The 18,478-nt window shown below is 41.0% G+C and overlaps 2 protein-coding genes across 4 annotated transcripts in view; one reads left to right on the top strand and one right to left on the bottom strand.

The window, feature by feature from the left end:
• Nucleotides 1–8,260, bottom strand: part of troap (trophinin associated protein) — a 9,633-nt gene extending 1,373 nt beyond the window's left edge. The window contains exons 1-13 of one of the 2 annotated variants that reach the window (XM_087179661.1): nucleotides 7,977–8,260; nucleotides 7,427–7,534; nucleotides 6,404–6,641; nucleotides 5,794–6,313; nucleotides 5,310–5,428; nucleotides 5,072–5,123; nucleotides 4,316–4,455; nucleotides 4,118–4,172; nucleotides 3,934–4,016; nucleotides 3,764–3,838; nucleotides 2,785–2,895; nucleotides 2,385–2,694; nucleotides 1,289–1,491 (exon numbers count right to left, since the gene is read on the bottom strand). In XM_087179661.1, the coding sequence (XP_087035787.1) occupies nucleotides 1,289–1,491; nucleotides 2,385–2,694; nucleotides 2,785–2,895; nucleotides 3,764–3,838; nucleotides 3,934–4,016; nucleotides 4,118–4,172; nucleotides 4,316–4,455; nucleotides 5,072–5,123; nucleotides 5,310–5,428; nucleotides 5,794–6,313; nucleotides 6,404–6,641; nucleotides 7,427–7,488 (1,968 nt within the window). In that variant the 5' untranslated portion in view covers nucleotides 7,489–7,534; nucleotides 7,977–8,260. The remainder of the gene's footprint in view (nucleotides 1–1,288; nucleotides 1,492–2,384; nucleotides 2,695–2,784; nucleotides 2,896–3,763; nucleotides 3,839–3,933; nucleotides 4,017–4,117; nucleotides 4,173–4,315; nucleotides 4,456–5,071; nucleotides 5,124–5,309; nucleotides 5,429–5,793; nucleotides 6,314–6,403; nucleotides 6,642–7,426; nucleotides 7,535–7,976) is intronic. The other variant, XM_023427596.2, reaches the window with a different exon arrangement.
• A 1,504-nt stretch (nucleotides 8,261–9,764) lies between these two features.
• LOC111670625 (DEF6 guanine nucleotide exchange factor) lies at nucleotides 9,765–17,961 on the top strand. 2 transcript variants are annotated; one of them, XM_023427418.2, is made up of 12 exons: nucleotides 9,765–9,924; nucleotides 11,531–11,671; nucleotides 11,779–11,964; nucleotides 12,853–13,080; nucleotides 13,181–13,327; nucleotides 14,267–14,329; nucleotides 14,445–14,553; nucleotides 14,638–14,936; nucleotides 15,032–15,198; nucleotides 15,606–15,804; nucleotides 16,522–16,612; nucleotides 17,144–17,961. In XM_023427418.2, the coding sequence occupies exons 1-12, from the start codon at nucleotides 9,829–9,831 to the stop codon at nucleotides 17,338–17,340; spliced, it is 1,923 nt and encodes a 640-aa protein (XP_023283186.1). In that variant the 5' UTR covers nucleotides 9,765–9,828; the 3' UTR covers nucleotides 17,341–17,961. The 2 variants fall into 2 exon arrangements, with proteins under 2 accessions (XP_023283186.1, XP_023283187.1); XM_023427419.2 differs by lacking the exon at nucleotides 14,267–14,329 and having other exon boundaries at nucleotides 9,767–9,924.
• Nucleotides 17,962–18,478: the final 517 nt, after the last annotated feature.

Here is an 18,478-nt window from a genome sequence, read left to right as displayed (position 1 = left end):
TATATATATATACACACACACACACACACACACACACACTACCGGTCAAAAGTTTTAGAACATACTAATTTTTCCAGTTATTTATTGCAATTCAAGTCGTGCAAGTCCAATGAATAGCTTGAAATGGTACAAAAGTAAGTACTGAACAGCCAGAGGTTAAAAAAAAGGTTTGGTTACCCAAAACTGAAAAATAATGTACATTTCAGAATTATACAAAAAGGCCTTTTTCAGGGAACACGAAGTGGGTGAACAATTTAAAGCTGTTCTGCAGCAATGAAGGTTGAATCAGCCTTGAAAGCTGGAGCTACTAATTCCTACAGGTGTTCCAACTTTTCTTGACAACATACAACCCCCTCTGTCTGCATATAAGCAGTGTTGGAACACACTGTGGTACCAGACCCTCATGAGCATCAGGTGAACAGTATTGTACTGCAGAAAGTAGTGTGTTGCTACAAAAATGGCGAGAAAAAGGCAATTAACAATGGAAGAGAGACAGACCATCATAACACTTAAAAATGTAGGTCTTTCCTACAGGGAAATTGCAAGAGAGTCAAGGTGTCAGTGAATACAGTTTCAGAAACTGGGGGAAACTCTGACAGGAAGCGGTCTGGCAGACCCAAAGCCACAACTGAATCAGAGAAAAAGTTTCTGAGAGTTAACAGCCTGCGTGATAGGCGGCTCACAGGACAACAGCTTCAAGCACAGCTTAATAGTGGTCGTAGTAAGAAAGTCTCAGTTTCAACTGAAGAGAAGAATTCAAGCTGCAGGTTTGACAGGACGAGTTGCAGAACTTTCTGAAGAATATTTGATTTCTATTGTAGAAAGAATGCCACGAGTGTGTTCAGCTGTTATATCTGCCAAAGGTGGCTACTTTGATCAATCAAAGGTTTAGAATACATTTTGGTCTATAAATTGATTCCATGATTTCTTTTTCAACTCAAATTGCTTATTTGTTCTATGCTTTCATTTCAGAGTGCAATGACACAATAAACTGAATAATTTTCAGTAAAAAACTGGAAAAAGCGTGGTGTTCTAAAACTTTTGACCGGTAGTGTATACACACTGTGTATATATATATATATATATATATGCTGTTTTGTATTTAGACAAAACAAGCAGTTTGAACATATTTTGCTCTGGTAACTAATTCTACATTTTTCCTATTGTTTAATAAAAAATAACTGATGGATTAATCATTTCATCAAGGTGATCATTACAGTCATCGATTTAAAGTAAAATACTACACTTAGCACCGTACTTCATTGCACACTGTCAGCGGTGTACTCACAGAGGACTCTTCGAAGTGCAGGATGGAGGCCAGCGGGTTTCCACAGCGAGGCCGCAGTGGGAGAAACCCGGAAGCAGACGGGACAGACACCGAGGTGTAGTTGGCCACCTCCTCGTCCATACGCAGCTCCTCCAGAGGAGGCAGACGCTTACGCAGCAACGCAACTGCAGGACTCAGACCACAACTCCGCTGAACAATGATGTCTGTGAGAGAAAGAGTCACACTTTTAACAGGCGTCACAGTGGAAATTCAAGCTAATGTTCACAAACTGCATGGTGACATTAATGCAAAATATTTTACACTGTCTCTTAAAGATTAAAAAACAATGAGAAGACTAATATCTTATTGGTACAAATGTAAGACAACCATGATTATAAGATGACCCCCCCCTCTATTATCCAACAGCGGTTTATGCTGCTGGTAAAGTTTCCCCAACATACCGTCCGTTCAAGAATAAGACTGTGTTCATCCCTGAACCCTTTATGTAGGAAGAGGAAACACTGGCTGTGTCTGAAATCACTCACTACTCCCTACAAAGTCCACTATATAGTCAGTTCACCAATTCGTAGTGCTGTACGGATGTATAGTGACAGTTATTATACCCTATATAGTGGACTCATAGTATCCCACAATGCATCATGTAAGTATACAACCGATGGTCAGTAACCAAGCAATATATACCATCATGCATTGTGCTTGCACTGAGAGACAGAAAAACAGTGCAGCCAAAATTACCTGAGTGTCTGGAAGTGTTTTTTCATTTTACGGATGAGCTCACTGTATAGTCCTCTACACTGAACTCCCTGGATAGTGAGGAGGGAGGGGGGAACGCGTGAGTGGTTTCAGACACAACCACTGTGAAATAACTGCAAGGAAACCGCTAGCTTGGCAATATTAAGGCAGCCAACAACCCGTAATACCAACTCTCTGTAGGACCCAGTAAGCGATATATTAAAAAATAAAATGTGATGTATCTGAATATCTGTGTAATACTGTCTTATATTCAGGTTAGTGCAGAATAATGAGGACTGTGAGGATTTTCTGTTTAATCCTGTCGGACAGTGCTCATTATGTGAATGTGATACGTCAGTGTTACCTCTGTGCAGACTCTGAACAGGAGGGTTGATCTGACCGCTCGGTTCTGACACAGATGACATCTCTTCTTGTACTGGCTGCACCGTTCTCTGTTCTGATGAAACTGGACCATGCTGATCCTGATCACAAGAGCTCTCCTGCTTCTCAAAACGTGGAGCTCTGAGCAGCTTTTTGCCCGTTGAGAAAAAAATGACCGACTCTCTTTGCGGTGCCTGAAAGAACGGCTGCTCTCCCGCAACCGTCCGCTCCTGCTCCTCATCCTTGCTGATGTTAGCTTTGCTCTCTAACTTTTCTTCACAGCGGGATTTGGTCTGGAGAAGTGAGGGAGGAAACAAAACAACTACATAAACAACTTAATTCAATATGGATGTGTGTCTGGTGGCACGTTTTGGATTTCTTACACTTGAGGCTTGAACTGGGAGCTGCTCTGCTTGTGTCTCAGGATCTTTGTCTGTCACGTCTGTGTTCTGCTCGTCCTCTTGATCCTCAAATAATCTCTGGACGACCTCCTGCTAATAAACGAAAAAGCCATATGAATTGCGATCCGGTATGTTCCTTTTTGGTTAGAATATATGCTGTGATGGGAGCGGTAAAAAGCTTAGGATCAAAAGTATCTATCGTACATGCTCTTTGTTCTGAAGTGCATTTTATTGTAGTAAAATGGTGTGGCATCATCGCAGCCTACTTTTAAAATCTGCGATCTTCTATTCCAAGTGCTGAATTTAGTAGAAAAATGTATTTGTTGATCTTCAACATCCAAAATATCTTAATTATATATATATATAAAATAATAAAAATAGGCCTCAAATGTCCTGCCAATATCTCAGTCATCCATCCTCCATCAAAACCTATGTCAAAAACCTTGTAATTGAGAAGGGTCATCATTTACAATAGCAGATTATCTAAGATGTGAAGTCCAAATTTTTACTAAGAATGACATCACTAAAAAGGTCCAGAGACAGAAAACTCCTTTTTAAGCCTTTTCAGACACACAGGGAGAAATACAGCACTTTATGTCCTATTATTTACTCCCAGGACACAAATGTGGCTCCAACATTTCTGTCCCACTAACCAGTTGTTACGGTGAGGACGTGATGTGAAACAGATCCAGTATGCTGCTTTTAAAACATTGCTGTTTGTTGAGAAAACCTCATATTTACATTTTTGAAATGCTGCTTCCATTCAATTTATCTCAATTGAAAATGAAGAAGTGGAGACTTCTTGATTTTATTGAAAGACCCTTCAAGGTGAGTTTTTACTCTGACTCTGCCTCAAGTTTCTATTTTTAGTTTTCTCATAATACAGTATTTCTGTAAAGCACAGGTTTGTGTAAATTCCCTCTATACACATTATAAAATTGAAATCATTTTCCGCCCCTACCTCCTGGTGCGGCTGAAGGTTGGTTTTGCTCTTCAGCCCGGGAGTGGCAGCGTACGGTGTCGACAGATGCCATTTCTGAAAACAGCAACATCATGAGATAAAGAAGTGACTGTAGGAAACACAACATGCCAAGCAGAGAGAATATGAGCGTACAGTACATGTATACTGACCATAGAAGACATGGGCTGATGTCTGGTGTCGCGGACTCTCTGCGGAGTCCATTTCTTCAGTGGAGTCTCTCTGAGCGCTAGTGCTGAGGATAAAACAGCCGAGTCACATCAGGATGAAAGGACAAAGAGATAAGGATGCATTAGGTTTTTATAAGATAACAAGAACGACATTGCTGCATCTTACCCACTGGTCCACTGGTCGCCTCTGCATGATTTTTCCTAACCGGCACTCTCTGAGCCTGTGAAAGGAAGCAACACAGAAAATGAAACTGCGTATTTGCGTTTCAGAAGCAGAGCAGTAATCTAGAAAGAAAAAAAGCTACAATAAATAGAATAAGAAGGAAGAATAGCAGAAGTGAAAACACATGTAATGTGTTCATACTGTGTAGACTGAAGTGCCTCTGCCTGACGGACACACAGACTTTCGGGGCGTGGCACTTGCGAGCCCTCCAGCCTTCACCCCCTCGTTCTGGAGGATACTTTGCAGTGCAGCGGGGTCCGGGGAGAACGGCACCAACTTTGCTGATCCCATAGGAAGAGCACAAAGAGCACAGATTCATCGGATATGCAAAGACCAAACTCAGTGATACTGAATTTTACTGATTTACTGTTTACTGTTTGATATTGAACTTTTCATCTCAGTAACAAGTGATATAAGTAATACTGAAGACTGTTCAGTTCAGTTGTTCTGCAGCTGCAGCCAGCAACCAGTTAGCTTCACATTAAGACTGGAGTCAGAGTCAGAAACAGGGGAAGCAGTTAGCCAGCTGGCTCTGTTCAAAGATCACATTGGCCTACCAGCACCTCTAAAGCTCACTATTTCATTCGTTGTCTCTGCTTTGTTTAATCCAGACACTTTTTAAAACTCTTTGTTACCTCTGGACAGCGCCAGGCTAGTTGTCACGCTGTTTCCAGTCGTTATGCTAAGCTAAATTAACCAGCTGCTAGTCAAACATTTACCATACAGACATGAGCGTTGTATCAATCCTCTCATGTAGCTCTCAGCAAGAAGGATAATAAGTTTATTTTCCAGAAATGCAGAACTAGTCCCTTAATTGAATAATTACCTGCAACCCTATAAGTAAACATGAAGATGTACCACGACATCAACAAAATGAGAATGAAGTCTTCTGCTAACCTGTGGTGGGCCCAGCTTTTTGTCGACTCTTCATGACAGACACCCGCTGGGGCTGCAAACAAGAGAATCACCAGCAGGCACAGAGATGATTATTGGACTCATGTTAAACACTGAAATCACTGTTCAGACAAAAATAAACATTAAAAACCCAACACCTCAATAACAACCCTGTCAGTAAGAGGTACAGGGACCAAAAGACAAAAAAAGGCAGTAAATGACGATTATCAAACAGGCTCACCAGATAATTGTACGGTTTAGACTGTGGAGATGCAGATCCCAGATCTGTGGTGCTGACTCCCTCGTTCCGCAGGATACTGAGCAAAGCTGCATGGTTGGGCTGGAAGTTCTCCCCTTTGTCTGAAATACATAAGAAATCAACCTCAGAACCACTGACGGCTACTGTTCACAAGGAGGAATGTAGTCAACAAGTCACAACTTAGAAAAGAGAGCAGGCAATCGTGGAAATGCTAACATTTCTAGCTATCAAATTAACAATAAATTAAGATTGTGTTATTGGCCTGGCCTTTGAAGAGATGCTGTTACAGCAATATAACAACTGGATAAAGTCCAGTTAGTGCAGATTAAAACAATAAAACATTCAAAATTACTGTATGCTCGATTTACTGCCAAATATAAACGAATGCATCTACACAGCTACAAACGTTAAGATGCAGATAAATTCACAGAAAAGCAATGTCAAGTCAACAAGAAGCCTAACTTACCAGTTGAACCCTTTGAAAAATGAACCTGTGAGGTCAGCTCTGTGTTCTGGCTGATGTGCAAGGTCTTGGTCGGATCTTTGAGACTGAGCAGGTTCATGTTTTCCAAAAAGGTCTCTGCACTAAGAGCAGTCTGTGCAGAAGAAGGAGCACTGTCCTGCAGAGTGTTGTTAGGAATGGCTGACAGAGGACTGGACAAAGTGGCTGAAGTCTTAAAAATGTTGGGAAGCCCAGACTTCGCCAACAGGTTGGATATATTTTCTGTAGCCTTTCGATGAGACTTGTGTGTTGAGTCCACGTGGCTGTTTAACACAGCTTGATGTTTGGAAGGTTTTGAATTTATGGTTTGGGTCTTAAGACGAGGATTGCATACATTTTTTTCAGGTTGGACAGCATCAGCGCCAGTCTGTGATTGTGGCACAGTTAGGGGCAGTTGATTTTCGCTGGTCGTTCTTGAACTCTTAGGCTGAGACAGGTTAAACGGCACAGGCCTGGTGCATGGCTTTTTCTTCTTAGCTTTCCCCTGTAGTAAAATGATAAAGTGTTAAGAAAATAACAATCCCCTCATTAAACGAAAACATTTAAATCTACACGACAGGAAGGAGGCACTTACAGCCAGAGGTTTCTCCTCCCATCTACAGTGGGACTGACTGAAGCTGGAAGGAGTCTGAAGATGAAGAGACTTTGCAAGCACCGGTAGCCTGCTTACACCTGGTCGCACAGGTGCCTTTCTGCCTATTTCTGAGATTCCTGGATCTTTGTTCTCACTTTCTTGTTTAGAAAGGTGAGATGCAGACACAAGTTTGGAAGGCTTTGAGTCTGCTGGCATTTTGTTATGATCATTCTTCATTCTGTGTGGGAAAAAAACACAGCCAGTTGCAAAATAGTAAAGTGACTACAGTCACTGAGCACTTTGTTAGGAACACCTGCTTATTCATGCAAATATAGGTCAGGAGCTTCAGTTAATGTTCACAAAAATATGATCTTGGAGACTTTGACTGTGGCACAATTGTTGGTGCCACACGGGCTGGTTTGATAAAGTATGTGCATCCGTTTATCACCACAGCTTTTTATCTTCTAATGGCTACTTCCAGCGTGATGATGCAAGATGTCACTAAGCAAAAGCTGTCTCACACTGGTTCAGTGTCATTCAGTGTCCTCCTCAGTCACCAGATCTGAATCCAGTAGAACAGCTTTGGGATGTGGTAGGAAAGGAGATTGGCAGCACTAATGTGCAGCTACCCAGTATTACTATGGTGTTCCCTAATAAAGTGCTTGGTGAGTATAGAGTTGGGTGTTGTCTGTTTGTTTTTTGATACTAGTGCTGTTATAATATATGAGTTCCAGTAACACTACCAAAGCAATTTTTTGTTACTTTACTTTGACAACAAGACACAAGACCACAGACTACAGACTGAACACAATCTACAACAAAAGATTTAAATCAGTAACAAATGATCAAAAAAATAGGTAAACTAGATTACAAATCTGACCCAACTTTGGTGCCTGACAGTCTTTGATACTTGGTACCACAGATACATTTCTGTTGGTTCCAAAAAGGTATTCAGTGCCCAGACCAAAAGTCAAGCAGAGAAGAAAACTGAAGATGTGTCTCATACTTTATAAACTGGCTTACCTCATAAAGTCACTGCAAATTTTGTTCCGACTTTGCTGACGAAGGACTGCAGAGGAATCCATAGTGATGACAGGAGGAGATAGTGGGTGGTGAAGGTGTAGAGAAGAACTAGAGAAACAAGGAATAGAAAAAAAGAAATGAAAGTTGAGTAGCCAAGAGGGAAACACCATACAGACTACCAGCAAAGTGACGACAAAGACGGACAGAACACATAAACCACTAAGCTGCAAAAACAAAAATAACAGACACCAAAGATAGTAAGCAACAACAACAAGCAAGTGGATGAAACTAGGGCTCCGTGAAGCGAAATCTCACCATCAACGACACTGTGAACTATAATCAGGCAATAAATAACGGAATATATTTGCCTAATTAATAGAGCACATAAATGGTAGTAACCAAGCTTGCGCAGAGTAAAAACCAAAGTGTTGACTAGAAACATTACCAAGAGAAATTAGCTTTAACTCGAGTGAAAGGATAAATTTAAGTCTTTTACACTTAGCACATGCTACGTACACATGCAAAGCCGTTTACTACATAGTTTACATACTTTCAATATACAAAGTAGCCACTGTTACTTCGTCCCGGGCATACGATAAAGTCTCTCTGATACAATTAATTCCAAATGTTTTGGTTTTCCAGGCGTTTTGTGCAGATTTAAAGATCCCTTGTTGCTACCTTTCACATCGCGGAGGGCTGTCAACTTCCTGGACTCGCAGCAGTTTGTAAAAAGCGGGCTTCGCCATTGGTCGCAATAGGAAGCCGTGCCAACCAATGACTGCGCAGACTTTAGTCATGACAATTTCTCTAACCAATGAGAAACGGATTTTCATAAACAGCTCCATGGTAACGACGCGAAAGTAGTTTTACCACGTGACTGCCTTTTGCCGCGGCCTCCCCCCATCTGCGTGCAAGTAGAATAGAATAGAATAGAATAGGATAAAATAAAATAGAATAGAATAAAACTACATTGGCTACCAGAGTGGAAAATGTATATTAATCCGGCTAAACAAACGTATTGTAATGTTACAATTGCTGATAGATTTGGAGACATTTGTTCTGACACTTCTGGGGCTAGTGAAGCTATTTAGCTTTGTCACCACTTAATTACAATGACTCGACTTGCTCAAAAACCTGAGACATTGGCGATTCAAGGGGCTGGAACCAAACTGCTGTAGGCTAGTCGGTAGTTTTATTTATTTTTACGTAATCCAAAAGACTCAAATTAACAATATAATTAACGCAAAATAACGAAAACTGACTGCTAACACCAGTTTGGAACTGATAACTAGCTAAATAAGCTAAAGCTTACGCCAATTTCATTGTTCCTGACAGACAGACCTAAAAGTAAAGAAAAGAGTGAAACCTTGTTTGCAAATGATAACGTATTATCATAGTGATAATATAACCTACCTTACGTCCAGTCACTCAGGTCTGTAGAAAAATCAGTCATATTTAGCAGTAACAGTTACTTGTAAATCCTATACTATCACCAGTCTGTGAAGGCCGCACTGGTGAGGGACCTGTACCTTTCTTGAGTACATGCTAGTAGCCTATATTATTCTGCTGTACACTTCTACTCCACTGTATTTATTTGACAACTTTAGTTACTAGTCATTTTGCATATGTTTCTTTGAGATTTTACAGACAAAACATATGATTATATAATTATTATGAACAAGACCAACCAAGAATGTACATAGTCAAAATTAGCTCTGCTTCTAGCAACTTCAACGTTAATGCAACAGTAGTAATATCTTATTGATATAACATAATTTAATAACGTAAAAGTGTAATAATTAAGGGTTGCAATAAATAATTTTTTTTTTCATCATCAGTTATTTTGACAACTACTTTCTTGAATAGCTACTTGTTTGGTCTATAAATGATTTAATATACAATGAAATAAAACTGAAAAGCAGCAAATCCTCACACTGGAGAGGTACAAGTTAGAGAATGTTGGGGTGTTTTTATGTGGAAAAACTAAAATATTGATAATTCATTTTATGTCAACTGACGTATTAATTAATCAACTAATTATTCCAGATGTAATAATAGATAGATAGATAGATAGATACTTTATTTATCCCCTAGGGATTAACATAGTTTGAAAGGGAGGTTCTGAGTACATTGCAGGATTCTAACTTGTAATGGGGTATTTTCATTATGTAGTATTTGTACTCAAACTCCTAGCAGGATCAGATCATGTAGTAAACAATAGGACACTCCCACTCTGTCAGTGACTGAGTACATCCAGCAGGTGTCGCTGCCAGCAGAATGGTAAAGCCCCATGCCTGCCTGACAGCAGCAACACTGTGTGGGTGTCTGCCTGTCACCCAGGGGCCCATGTCAACAGCAGAGGGAAGAAGAAGAGACGTAGAAGAAGTAACGCTGTTGAAGAAATGGATCTGCGATCTGAGCTGCTCAAGTCCATTTGGTACGGCTTCACAGCCCTGGATCTGGAGAAGAGCGGTAAGGTGTCCAAGTCTCAGCTGAAGGTGAGTGGTGGGTCCTCTACCTGGAAGATGGGACTTAAGTAAAGTTTTTTTGCCTGAGAATTCAGTCACTATTTTACTCTACTGCCTCGTTTCCTACCTCAATTCACGTTCCATCACGTGGACTCGCTATGAGGAAGATGAGTTATGAATTATTATTGAAGTGCTCAGCGAACTAAATGTCACAAATTCATTAATCTTTGTCATGTTTGATTCTGTACTCCAGGAAATACGGGTGTGCACAGTCTTATCATCCTCAATATTTCCTGTGTGAACAGTTTTTTAAAACTACATTCTGTTTAACAAGGAACAAATTTGTTCCCTATATTTCGAGTAAAATGCTTTCACTGCTGAAAGAGGGCACAATATGCACCTCTGTCTGGCAAGAGCACCAGAGTAACAGTTTGCTCTCAGTCTGTATATGAATGGGAGCCCTCATCTCCAAGCTGTGCTTACTCTGGGCCTCGACGTACCAGCATGTAGTGCAAAGGGTCCTCTGGCACTGGACCTGCCCAGAGAACAGCCTGTTGAATAGAGTATGTTCACAACATGAGCCTGTGTACGTCAAAAGAACATTGTTACAGTGAGAGCAAGGACAAAGTGGAAACATGTTGGTGATTGTTGTCTCTTGCCACAGGCCTGTATTCTTGTTGCTCTCATCATTATGTCACTTAGTCTTGGTGTGGATCAGACTCCATTTCGAGCCACCTCCACGTTCCTGCGATGTGTTGCCTGCCGTTCCTGGCTCACAGCGAGTCAGCCTCATGACTAGGCTTATCCCCCTCATGCATGCAGCCTCTGTACAGGCACCATGTTCTTAAGACGCGCTCGCAGCAGTTTGCATGTCGTGGCCTCAGAACTGACAGATGTTGTAGTGTACTGGAGACCAGAGAGAGGATGTGGTTATGGCTCAACACACGGAGACAGATAGTCAGATAACATGCAATATATATGTGAGGACGCTGTACGCTCAAGTACAAAAGTAAAAGCTAGAACTTGAGTTTTATTTAGATAGAATCCCCTTTGAAACACAGTTACACCTTTCACTGATTGCATACAGTATATGGTGTTATTTATAGTTTATAATGTAATCTGACTTTCTACCGTGTCTTATGAATATTTGATTTTCATCTTTGTTTTAACGCCCGTTATTCATTTTTTCTTTTCTCATGTGTTTTCACATTTTTCAAGCTTTTCTATATTTTTGAACACACGTCTTGTCTTCACACTGTCTTGTTAGTCATTCACCTGTGAAACACTTTGAGCCGCACTAACCTGTGTAAAAGGTGTTGTACAATTGACTGACTTTAAATATGGTATCTGAAAATGTTCACCATGCAGTTTCTATTACCGTATCTTGCTGACTCCAGTCAACTTTTTTTTTTTTTGCCAACATTATTATTAGAAAAATATGATGCCACAGAAATGAATTTTGAGTTTGTTTGCAACTGTCCACTACAAATACAGAAGGTTATTTAGCTTTGGCCGTAGTGTAACATCACATTCATGTCATTATGGCTGATTTGATTCATCTGTGTTCTACATATGGATTTAGAATATCACTGCTACAGTTTTAAATATGTTTGTGCTGTACATTGTGATTTCTCAGGTATTGTCCCACAACCTGTGCACAGTCCTCTCTATCCCTCATGACCCAGTTGCTTTGGAGGAGCACTTTAGGGATGATGATGATGGCCCAGTTTCCAGTCAGGGTTATATGCCTTATCTCAACAAATACATCCTGGATAAGGTGATAAAAACACAACTACATGCTCTTTTGGTTTCATCAAACTAATGCTCTGAAGTCAATGAGGCTGCTAAAGTTTTGTTTCAGTCTCTACATTTTCTTGCTTGTAGGTTGTTGAAGGCTCTTTTAATAAGGAAAACGTAGATGAGCTCTGTTGGACTCTTACGGCGAAGAAAAACTACCAGACTGACAAAAACAGCAGCACTGTTCTTCCAGAGAAGGATGCTTTTCGGCTCTGGTGCCTTTTTAATTTTCTGTCTGAGGACAAATACCCTCTGGTGATGGTCCCTGATGAGGTGGGTTCAACTACACTATATTTAGACTTAGAGGACTTTCCTCGCACTAACTCACTACAGTTACAATCACAAAGCATATCTGATTTCTCATAAAAAGAATATATTTACTTGGAATATGAAGTAGTACTTGTTATTCAAGACACGATTAGACTGAAAAAAAAAGAATTCTGTTGTAAGATTACATAAACAAACAACTTTGTACATCTTGAAGTCAGAGTTGATCGTGGCTGCTTGTTTCTAAATTTAGCCACATGAATGTTTTAAGTTACTGTGATCTGTTGTTAAGACTGTAGTCGGCAATCTGGGACCTAAAAATGGTGTTGGATCATTTACAATCACTAAGTACACCCCAGCTGAAACCTTGTTTCTTGCCATCATGGAACACGGTGCTCTTTTTGTGCAGCAGTGTGGGCTTGTTTCTCACTTGCAAACTCTCGTTTTGGTTTCCTGTCAAGTGTTTTTCACAGACGCTGCCAAGAGAAAGCCCTAAATTTCAAGGGCAGAGTACTTTCTATCATACTGGGTTGAAGAAAACATTATCCAGTTTTATTTTAGTATTTTGGCTTCACACGCTGACCACTGTACGAAAAACCTGTGGTGCAATATGTACCACAGTGTCATAAATACTGTTACTGAAGTAGGTTTAATTAAGAAAAAACATAAATAAAAGTTACTCTACAAAGGACAGCATTGTTGAATCTGACCTTTAATTCTCAGAGTCCTCTGATTTTATCAGTCAACAAACAGTCTATTGTGAAAAGCTCCACAACTGTAGTAAAAGAAAAAAGAATCTCTCTTCCTCCTTTTATGATAATGCAACAAACAGGTAGTTGAAATGAATCATATTAATTCTCACCTTCAAGACGTTTGGTTCCTTTTCCTCTTTAGGTGGAGTACCTCCTCAAGAAGGTCTGCATGGCTATGAGTATTGAGTTCAACTGTGTTGAATTGGAGGACTTCTTCTCCCAGGACTCAGTGCAGCAGAGTGGCATCACTGTTTGGGTTTTTCTGCAGATGATGAACACAGGAAAGCTAACCAAAGGAATTGATAAAAGCATAGTCAGCATGGCTATAGAGGAAGTATATAGGGAGATAGTTGGTGATGTCCTCAAAGAGGTAGGAGAACCCTCCGCCACCACAAGTCTGTGTTTTGGTTTCCAACATGCTCCTCTCTTTGGTGGTGACAGTATGTGTGTGTTGCTTTGGGTGCATGCAGGGTTATCTGTGGAAAAAAGGCCAGCTAAGGAGAAACTGGAAGGAGCGCTGGTTCACCTTAAGGCCAAGCAACTTGTCCTACTACACCGGGGAGGACCGCAAGGAGTGCCAGGGCAACATAGCTCTGGATGGGAACTGCTGCGTGGAGGTAAGCAGCTGGAGATGATCGTCTTGCAAAGCTAAACACTTAACACTGGAAGGACCTGTGGCTTTTAATAACAACGAATTCTCTGTCAGTTTGTCCAGGAAAGAAATACATGCTGCTTATTTACTTTGTTTTGTAGCGGTTCCCAACCTGGGGGCGGGGACTTCCCCAAGGTGTTGCAAGATGAAGCAGAAAGGTTCACAAGATGGTTCACAGATTTTTTTTTTTAATATTCGCTGGTTTCTCCTGTGAATTAAAACATTAAAATGAAACACAGCCTGTACACATGCCATGTCACTTTATATGACACATTTAATATTTGTGACACATTTTACTTTGACGGTGTGATGCTCTCTGTTACAACGCAGGATAAGTGAAGAAGGGACAGGCTGTAGAATTACAACAAATGACGCATCAAAAAAGTAATAACACCTCCCTTCAGCAAAAGAGATAATAAAGAGAAAATACATAAATAACTCGCCCTTCTGTTTCTGAATACCCCTCCCTACTTATGATTTTCATACAGTCCACAAGTACAGTGTATGCTGTTTCACATTTAGGTGTCGTAACCAAAAAACGGTTGGGAACCAGCGGAGCAGTAGGAAACTGAGGGTTGTCTTTTTCAGATTCACAATCAGATTATACATTTCCTCACAAATCTCACAGAGCTGAAGATCCTCACTCTCATGAATGAGCCGCTCTGAATGTGAAGGCGAATAGAGCTGAAGTAGAGCGATTGTTCCTCGGCCTGTTTTGGTGTCTTCTGATGTGAACACTGAGTCAATTATTAGCCCATCAATGCTACATGGTACCAAACTGAGCACATTTACAAAAAAGCATCTGGTCAAGTTCTGCCTTTTTCCAGCAAGAGCACTACACATTGCACCATGTGTTACTCCACAGCAAAACAAACAATCATTCTAAAATCATGCTTTATTATAGGAAGTAGACGATGATCAAATATTGTTTGGTCGTTCAAAATGGATCAAAAACGTCCTTTTCCCAGTGAGTTCACTGTTTCTTTTTTCTCCTCACCACTGTTTATTACAGAAATGGTCACAGCAAATGTAAAAAAGAAAAATCAGTGTATGATGAAGGGATATTTATTGTTGTTGAACAGGTGCTCCCAGACCGAGATGGGAAGAGGTGCATGTTTTGTCTTAAAACCCTCTCCAAGACTTATGAAATGAGCGCCTCAGACACCAAACAGAGACAGGAGTGGACTACAGGTCAGAGGAGACTGGTATTGACCACTGATCAATCTCAAAAGATTAATTTTGATATCAACAGATTAAACAATGTCTTCTCCACAGCCATTCAAACAGCTATCAGGCTGCACGTGGAGGGGAAAACGTCCCTCCATAAAGATCTGAAGCTGAAGCGGCGCGAACAGCGTGACCAGCGGGAGAAGAGACGGCAGGCCAAGGAGGAGGAGCTGCAGAGGCTGCGGGCCCTGCAGGAGGAACGGGAGCGTAAGCTGGCGGAGCTGGAGCTCCTGAAGGAGGCGCAGAAGCAGGCTCAGGCCCTCCTGGAGCAGGACGAGCAGAGGAGGCGCCAGCAGCATGAGCAGCTCCAGCAGGCCCTGGAGGTCCAGCTGCGAGAGGCTGAGGAGGTGAGTGTGGAGGCAAAGAAGGAACAAAAGAGTTTGAATCCAGAAGCAGAAACATGCAACCGTTCATCCCTTCGCTTCTTGCCGTGTGTGTCAAGGCCCGGGTCAGTATGCAGGCAGAGATGGCTCTGAAAGAGGAGGAAGCAGAGAGGCAGAGGAAGAGGATCCAGGAGCTGGAGGAGATGCAGAAGCGTTTGGAGGAGGCGCTGCAGCAGGAGATCAAAGCCAGGCTGGATGAGGAGGCCTTCCGCTACGCTCAAGCAGGGTAGAGTGAAGCCACTTATCTCCACCCAGGACACAAATAGACATCTACGAACATTTCACAGCATGATAAGAAAGTTATTTGTTTGCAAATAATGATGTGTAAGCTATAAGTAGGGAGGCTCTTGTGTGTGCAGACAGCTCAGCTGCTGAAAGGAGTTCATGTTGCATTATGTTCCTGAGGAAGTTGAGTTGCCAGCAAAGGAAGTTGTTAAATGTTGCCACCAGTCAGACCTGACGTGTTGCTGTTTTTGCCTCTCTCAAAATTTTCAAGTTAGATTTTTCTGACAAATTGATGACGTTAATCTGGAAACACCTTACCCTGTGCATCTTTTCTCTAATGCCTGAAATGCTCTTTAAAGATCTTAAACAGCTTGTTATCTATCTTTTCATGTTCTCTGTTGTGTCCAGGTTACTGGCTGAGGAGGAGGAGAAGATGAAGGCACTGATGTCCCTGCAGGAAGAACAGGAGGAGTACATCCTAAAGACACAGCGGGAGAAGCAGGAGCTGAAGCAGGAAATGGAGGCCAAGTCTCGAGCCTTGGATGAGGCGCAGAGGCAGCTGGAGGAGGTTCGTGCCAACCGGCACAGGGTTGACCAGGATGTCGTGGTAAGAACCAAAAATCTCACTGACTGCACAGTAAAATAAGGAGAACTACATTTAACTGAATACAAGTTATTTATGTCTTAGTGGAAATGGAAACTTGTTGCTTGTTGTAGATCCTGAGTGATGTGTGAATAAAACATTAAGACAATAATATCCTTCTGTTTTCATTTAAAGCCGCTACTGTATTACTGTTATTTATTCAGTTAACTTGATTTTTGTCATGTGGGTTCACTTTTATTTAACTGTGTATGATCCAGTTCTGTTTTAAAAACCTTTTTTACAATATGTAGTTACAGACAAGACACATTACAATATGCAGCGTAACACAGACATTAATGAGACAAAACCCAAAGCTATCGTGTCCTGTCGTACAAAACAGTTCACCGGTTTCAAATTCCAAGCAGAACCACGGTTATCGACAAGTTCTGTTATGGGGTTAGTCCGTCCTTTTAGGACTTTGTCTGATTTATTCCATCTACTATTTAAATGTTATAGCATCACAGGCACAGGATGGACTGTTCTTTCATATCAAAGAACTTTGTAACTTCAATACGAAAAGTTACTTATTTTCTAACATTTACTTTAAGTTGGTTGCAAAGCCCGAGCTGTGATTTTTATTTACAAATCAGTCGCGATGTTTCAGCATCAGTTTGTTTATTTATCAGTAGCTGCTACTTGTTGACACACAGGACTTAACGAGGAGCTCTTTTTCTCCGACAGGCTGCGCAGAGGAAGCTTCGCCAAGCGAGCACCAACGTCAAACACTGGAACGTCCAGATGAACAGACTGATGCGACCAATCGGACCAGGCGGTACGTGTCTCACCTGCAGCACGAGATGGTGCATTATGACACATGACAAACATGGATTTAAAGATTTTTTTTTTCACCTTTCAGTCAGTGTATCACACCGAAAGAAGGTCATGCTCTTGACAGCTGTATGATAATAAAACCTAATACTGTGTGGATAAAGAATACTTATTTTTGTTTTATGTTGCTGTCAACATTTGAATTATTTTCCATGAATGAGCTGAAGGTGACTAAATGTCAGTGTAAAATGCAATCACTGGGGTTGGGTTGACATTTAACATTGATTCATGTAAAGATTAGTTCACGACCTTTTTCTTAGAGACTGATTATTCTACTCTTTGTCTCTTTCTCACTAGAGACAAAATAAAGTATTTTTATATTTCATACCCCTTTAGATATAAATTAAATATAAACTTGATTCTTTATCTTTTGACCAATCCATCTGTCCACAGACGTAGCTCTGATTTCATTTGTCTGCTGTACACATGGACTTTTGTTTCTGAAGTATTTTGTCGTTACTTTCCTTGTTTTCAGAGAAGAGACCGTCGTTAGGAAGCTCTTTCTCGTCCTTCCAGATCCCGACGCAGAGAGATCCCGGGCTGCGTCTCAGAAGGAGATCAGGATCAGAGGATCAGGATGAGGAGAGCAAAGAAAACGTTGAAAACAGAGCTGGGTGTGATTTAGAAAAACGCCACTCCCATGCCTCTAATGGAGACATGGACATCCCCTAAAAAACGTGAACCAGAGAGGCTGACCAGGTCAGGGCCAGAGGCGACCGTCTAATATGTGAAAACAGTGGGACATCAACACCTAAAACTGAATTTACAGTACTACCACTTCTTGTTAAATGTTGATTTTACTGACCTCATTTCACAGACAGCAATAGCTTAAAACATGTTAGTGAGAAGTTGCGTTTGCAGGATTCATTGCTAAACTAATGCTTTGACTGCAACCTGTGTGAGGCCGCCTCTGGACATAAACGATACCTCAGTGCAAAGAGAGTGAGCTGTAAGAGAAGCTGAAAGTACAAGGTTAGTCCATGTTTAAAGAGTAATAGCTACATGCATAAAGGAAGCTCATTTATTTAGCTCTGTAATATAGGGAGAACGATTTTTCAATTTCACATATATTTTGTGTCGTGTGGTGCAGCTTGACTTTTTGGTGAGAAAAGTTGGTTCAGTGTTAGAGTTTACTTCAATTTCAGTCTAAAAGTATCACTGCACACAAACAGGAAAGAGAAAGAGAGAAAGAGAGAGAGAGGGAGGGAGGGGAAGAGAGAGACTCTCAGCGCGCTTCCTGTTTCTATTATCATTTAACATAAGTGTAAATAAAAGAGTGAATTAATGCCATAACCAGATTTCTTCTGTTTTCTTTACTGTGCGTTAACTTACATGCAACTTTCACTAAAATCTGAAGTGATACATTACACTATGAATGTGATGATTTCAATAAGCTTTTGTTAACTAAGTAGACGTGTTATAAAACAGCTGTGACATAAATTCCAGAGACCCCAGTGGAAGAAGTTGAAGCCAACAGCGCTGAAGTTGCAAACCGCACGTCCGCTTTAGTTTGAATTTGAGTCTACCTCCTTTATTCAAAGTGGAAATGTGTCATCACTGACTAATACGATGCCTCCCACTGATGAAACCTTTGGCTCACACGAGTGAACAGAGACATCACCTGACAAACTGCACAAACTACACGTAGGCTGCAGAGATGTTTATCGTCCGCAACTGTTTTAAAAAGTCCCACCGTGCTCTTTCTGATCTTTCAGTATTAACAAACTTTTTTGAGTTGGTTTTTTGGTCTACTTTGAATTTTCGTCAGCATGACACAGCATCACTTTCCTTTACAATAACTCATATGAAG

This window comes from Seriola lalandi, unplaced genomic scaffold (assembly GCF_002814215.2).
Source record: "Seriola lalandi dorsalis isolate HSWRI2012SDOR001 ecotype SW California unplaced genomic scaffold, Sedor1 jcf7180002054861, whole genome shotgun sequence".
Classification (NCBI taxonomy): Eukaryota; Metazoa; Chordata; class Actinopteri; order Carangiformes; family Carangidae; genus Seriola; species Seriola lalandi.
This window is presented reverse-complemented; position numbering and strand designations above follow the sequence as displayed.

What these genes read in the sequence shown, in the direction of transcription:
- LOC111670625 (XM_023427418.2), top strand. Translation starts at nt 9,829, where the DNA reads ATGGATCTGCGATCTGAGCTGCTCAAGTCCATTTGGTACGGCTTCACA. An exon ending in TCAAAAACGTCCTTTTCCCA is followed by an intron (nt 14,330 to 14,444) that starts GTGAGTTCACTG and finishes GTTGTTGAACAG; the next exon opens with GTGCTCCCAGACCGAGATGG. An exon ending in GAGACAGGAGTGGACTACAG is followed by an intron (nt 14,554 to 14,637) that starts GTCAGAGGAGAC and finishes TCTTCTCCACAG; the next exon opens with CCATTCAAACAGCTATCAGG.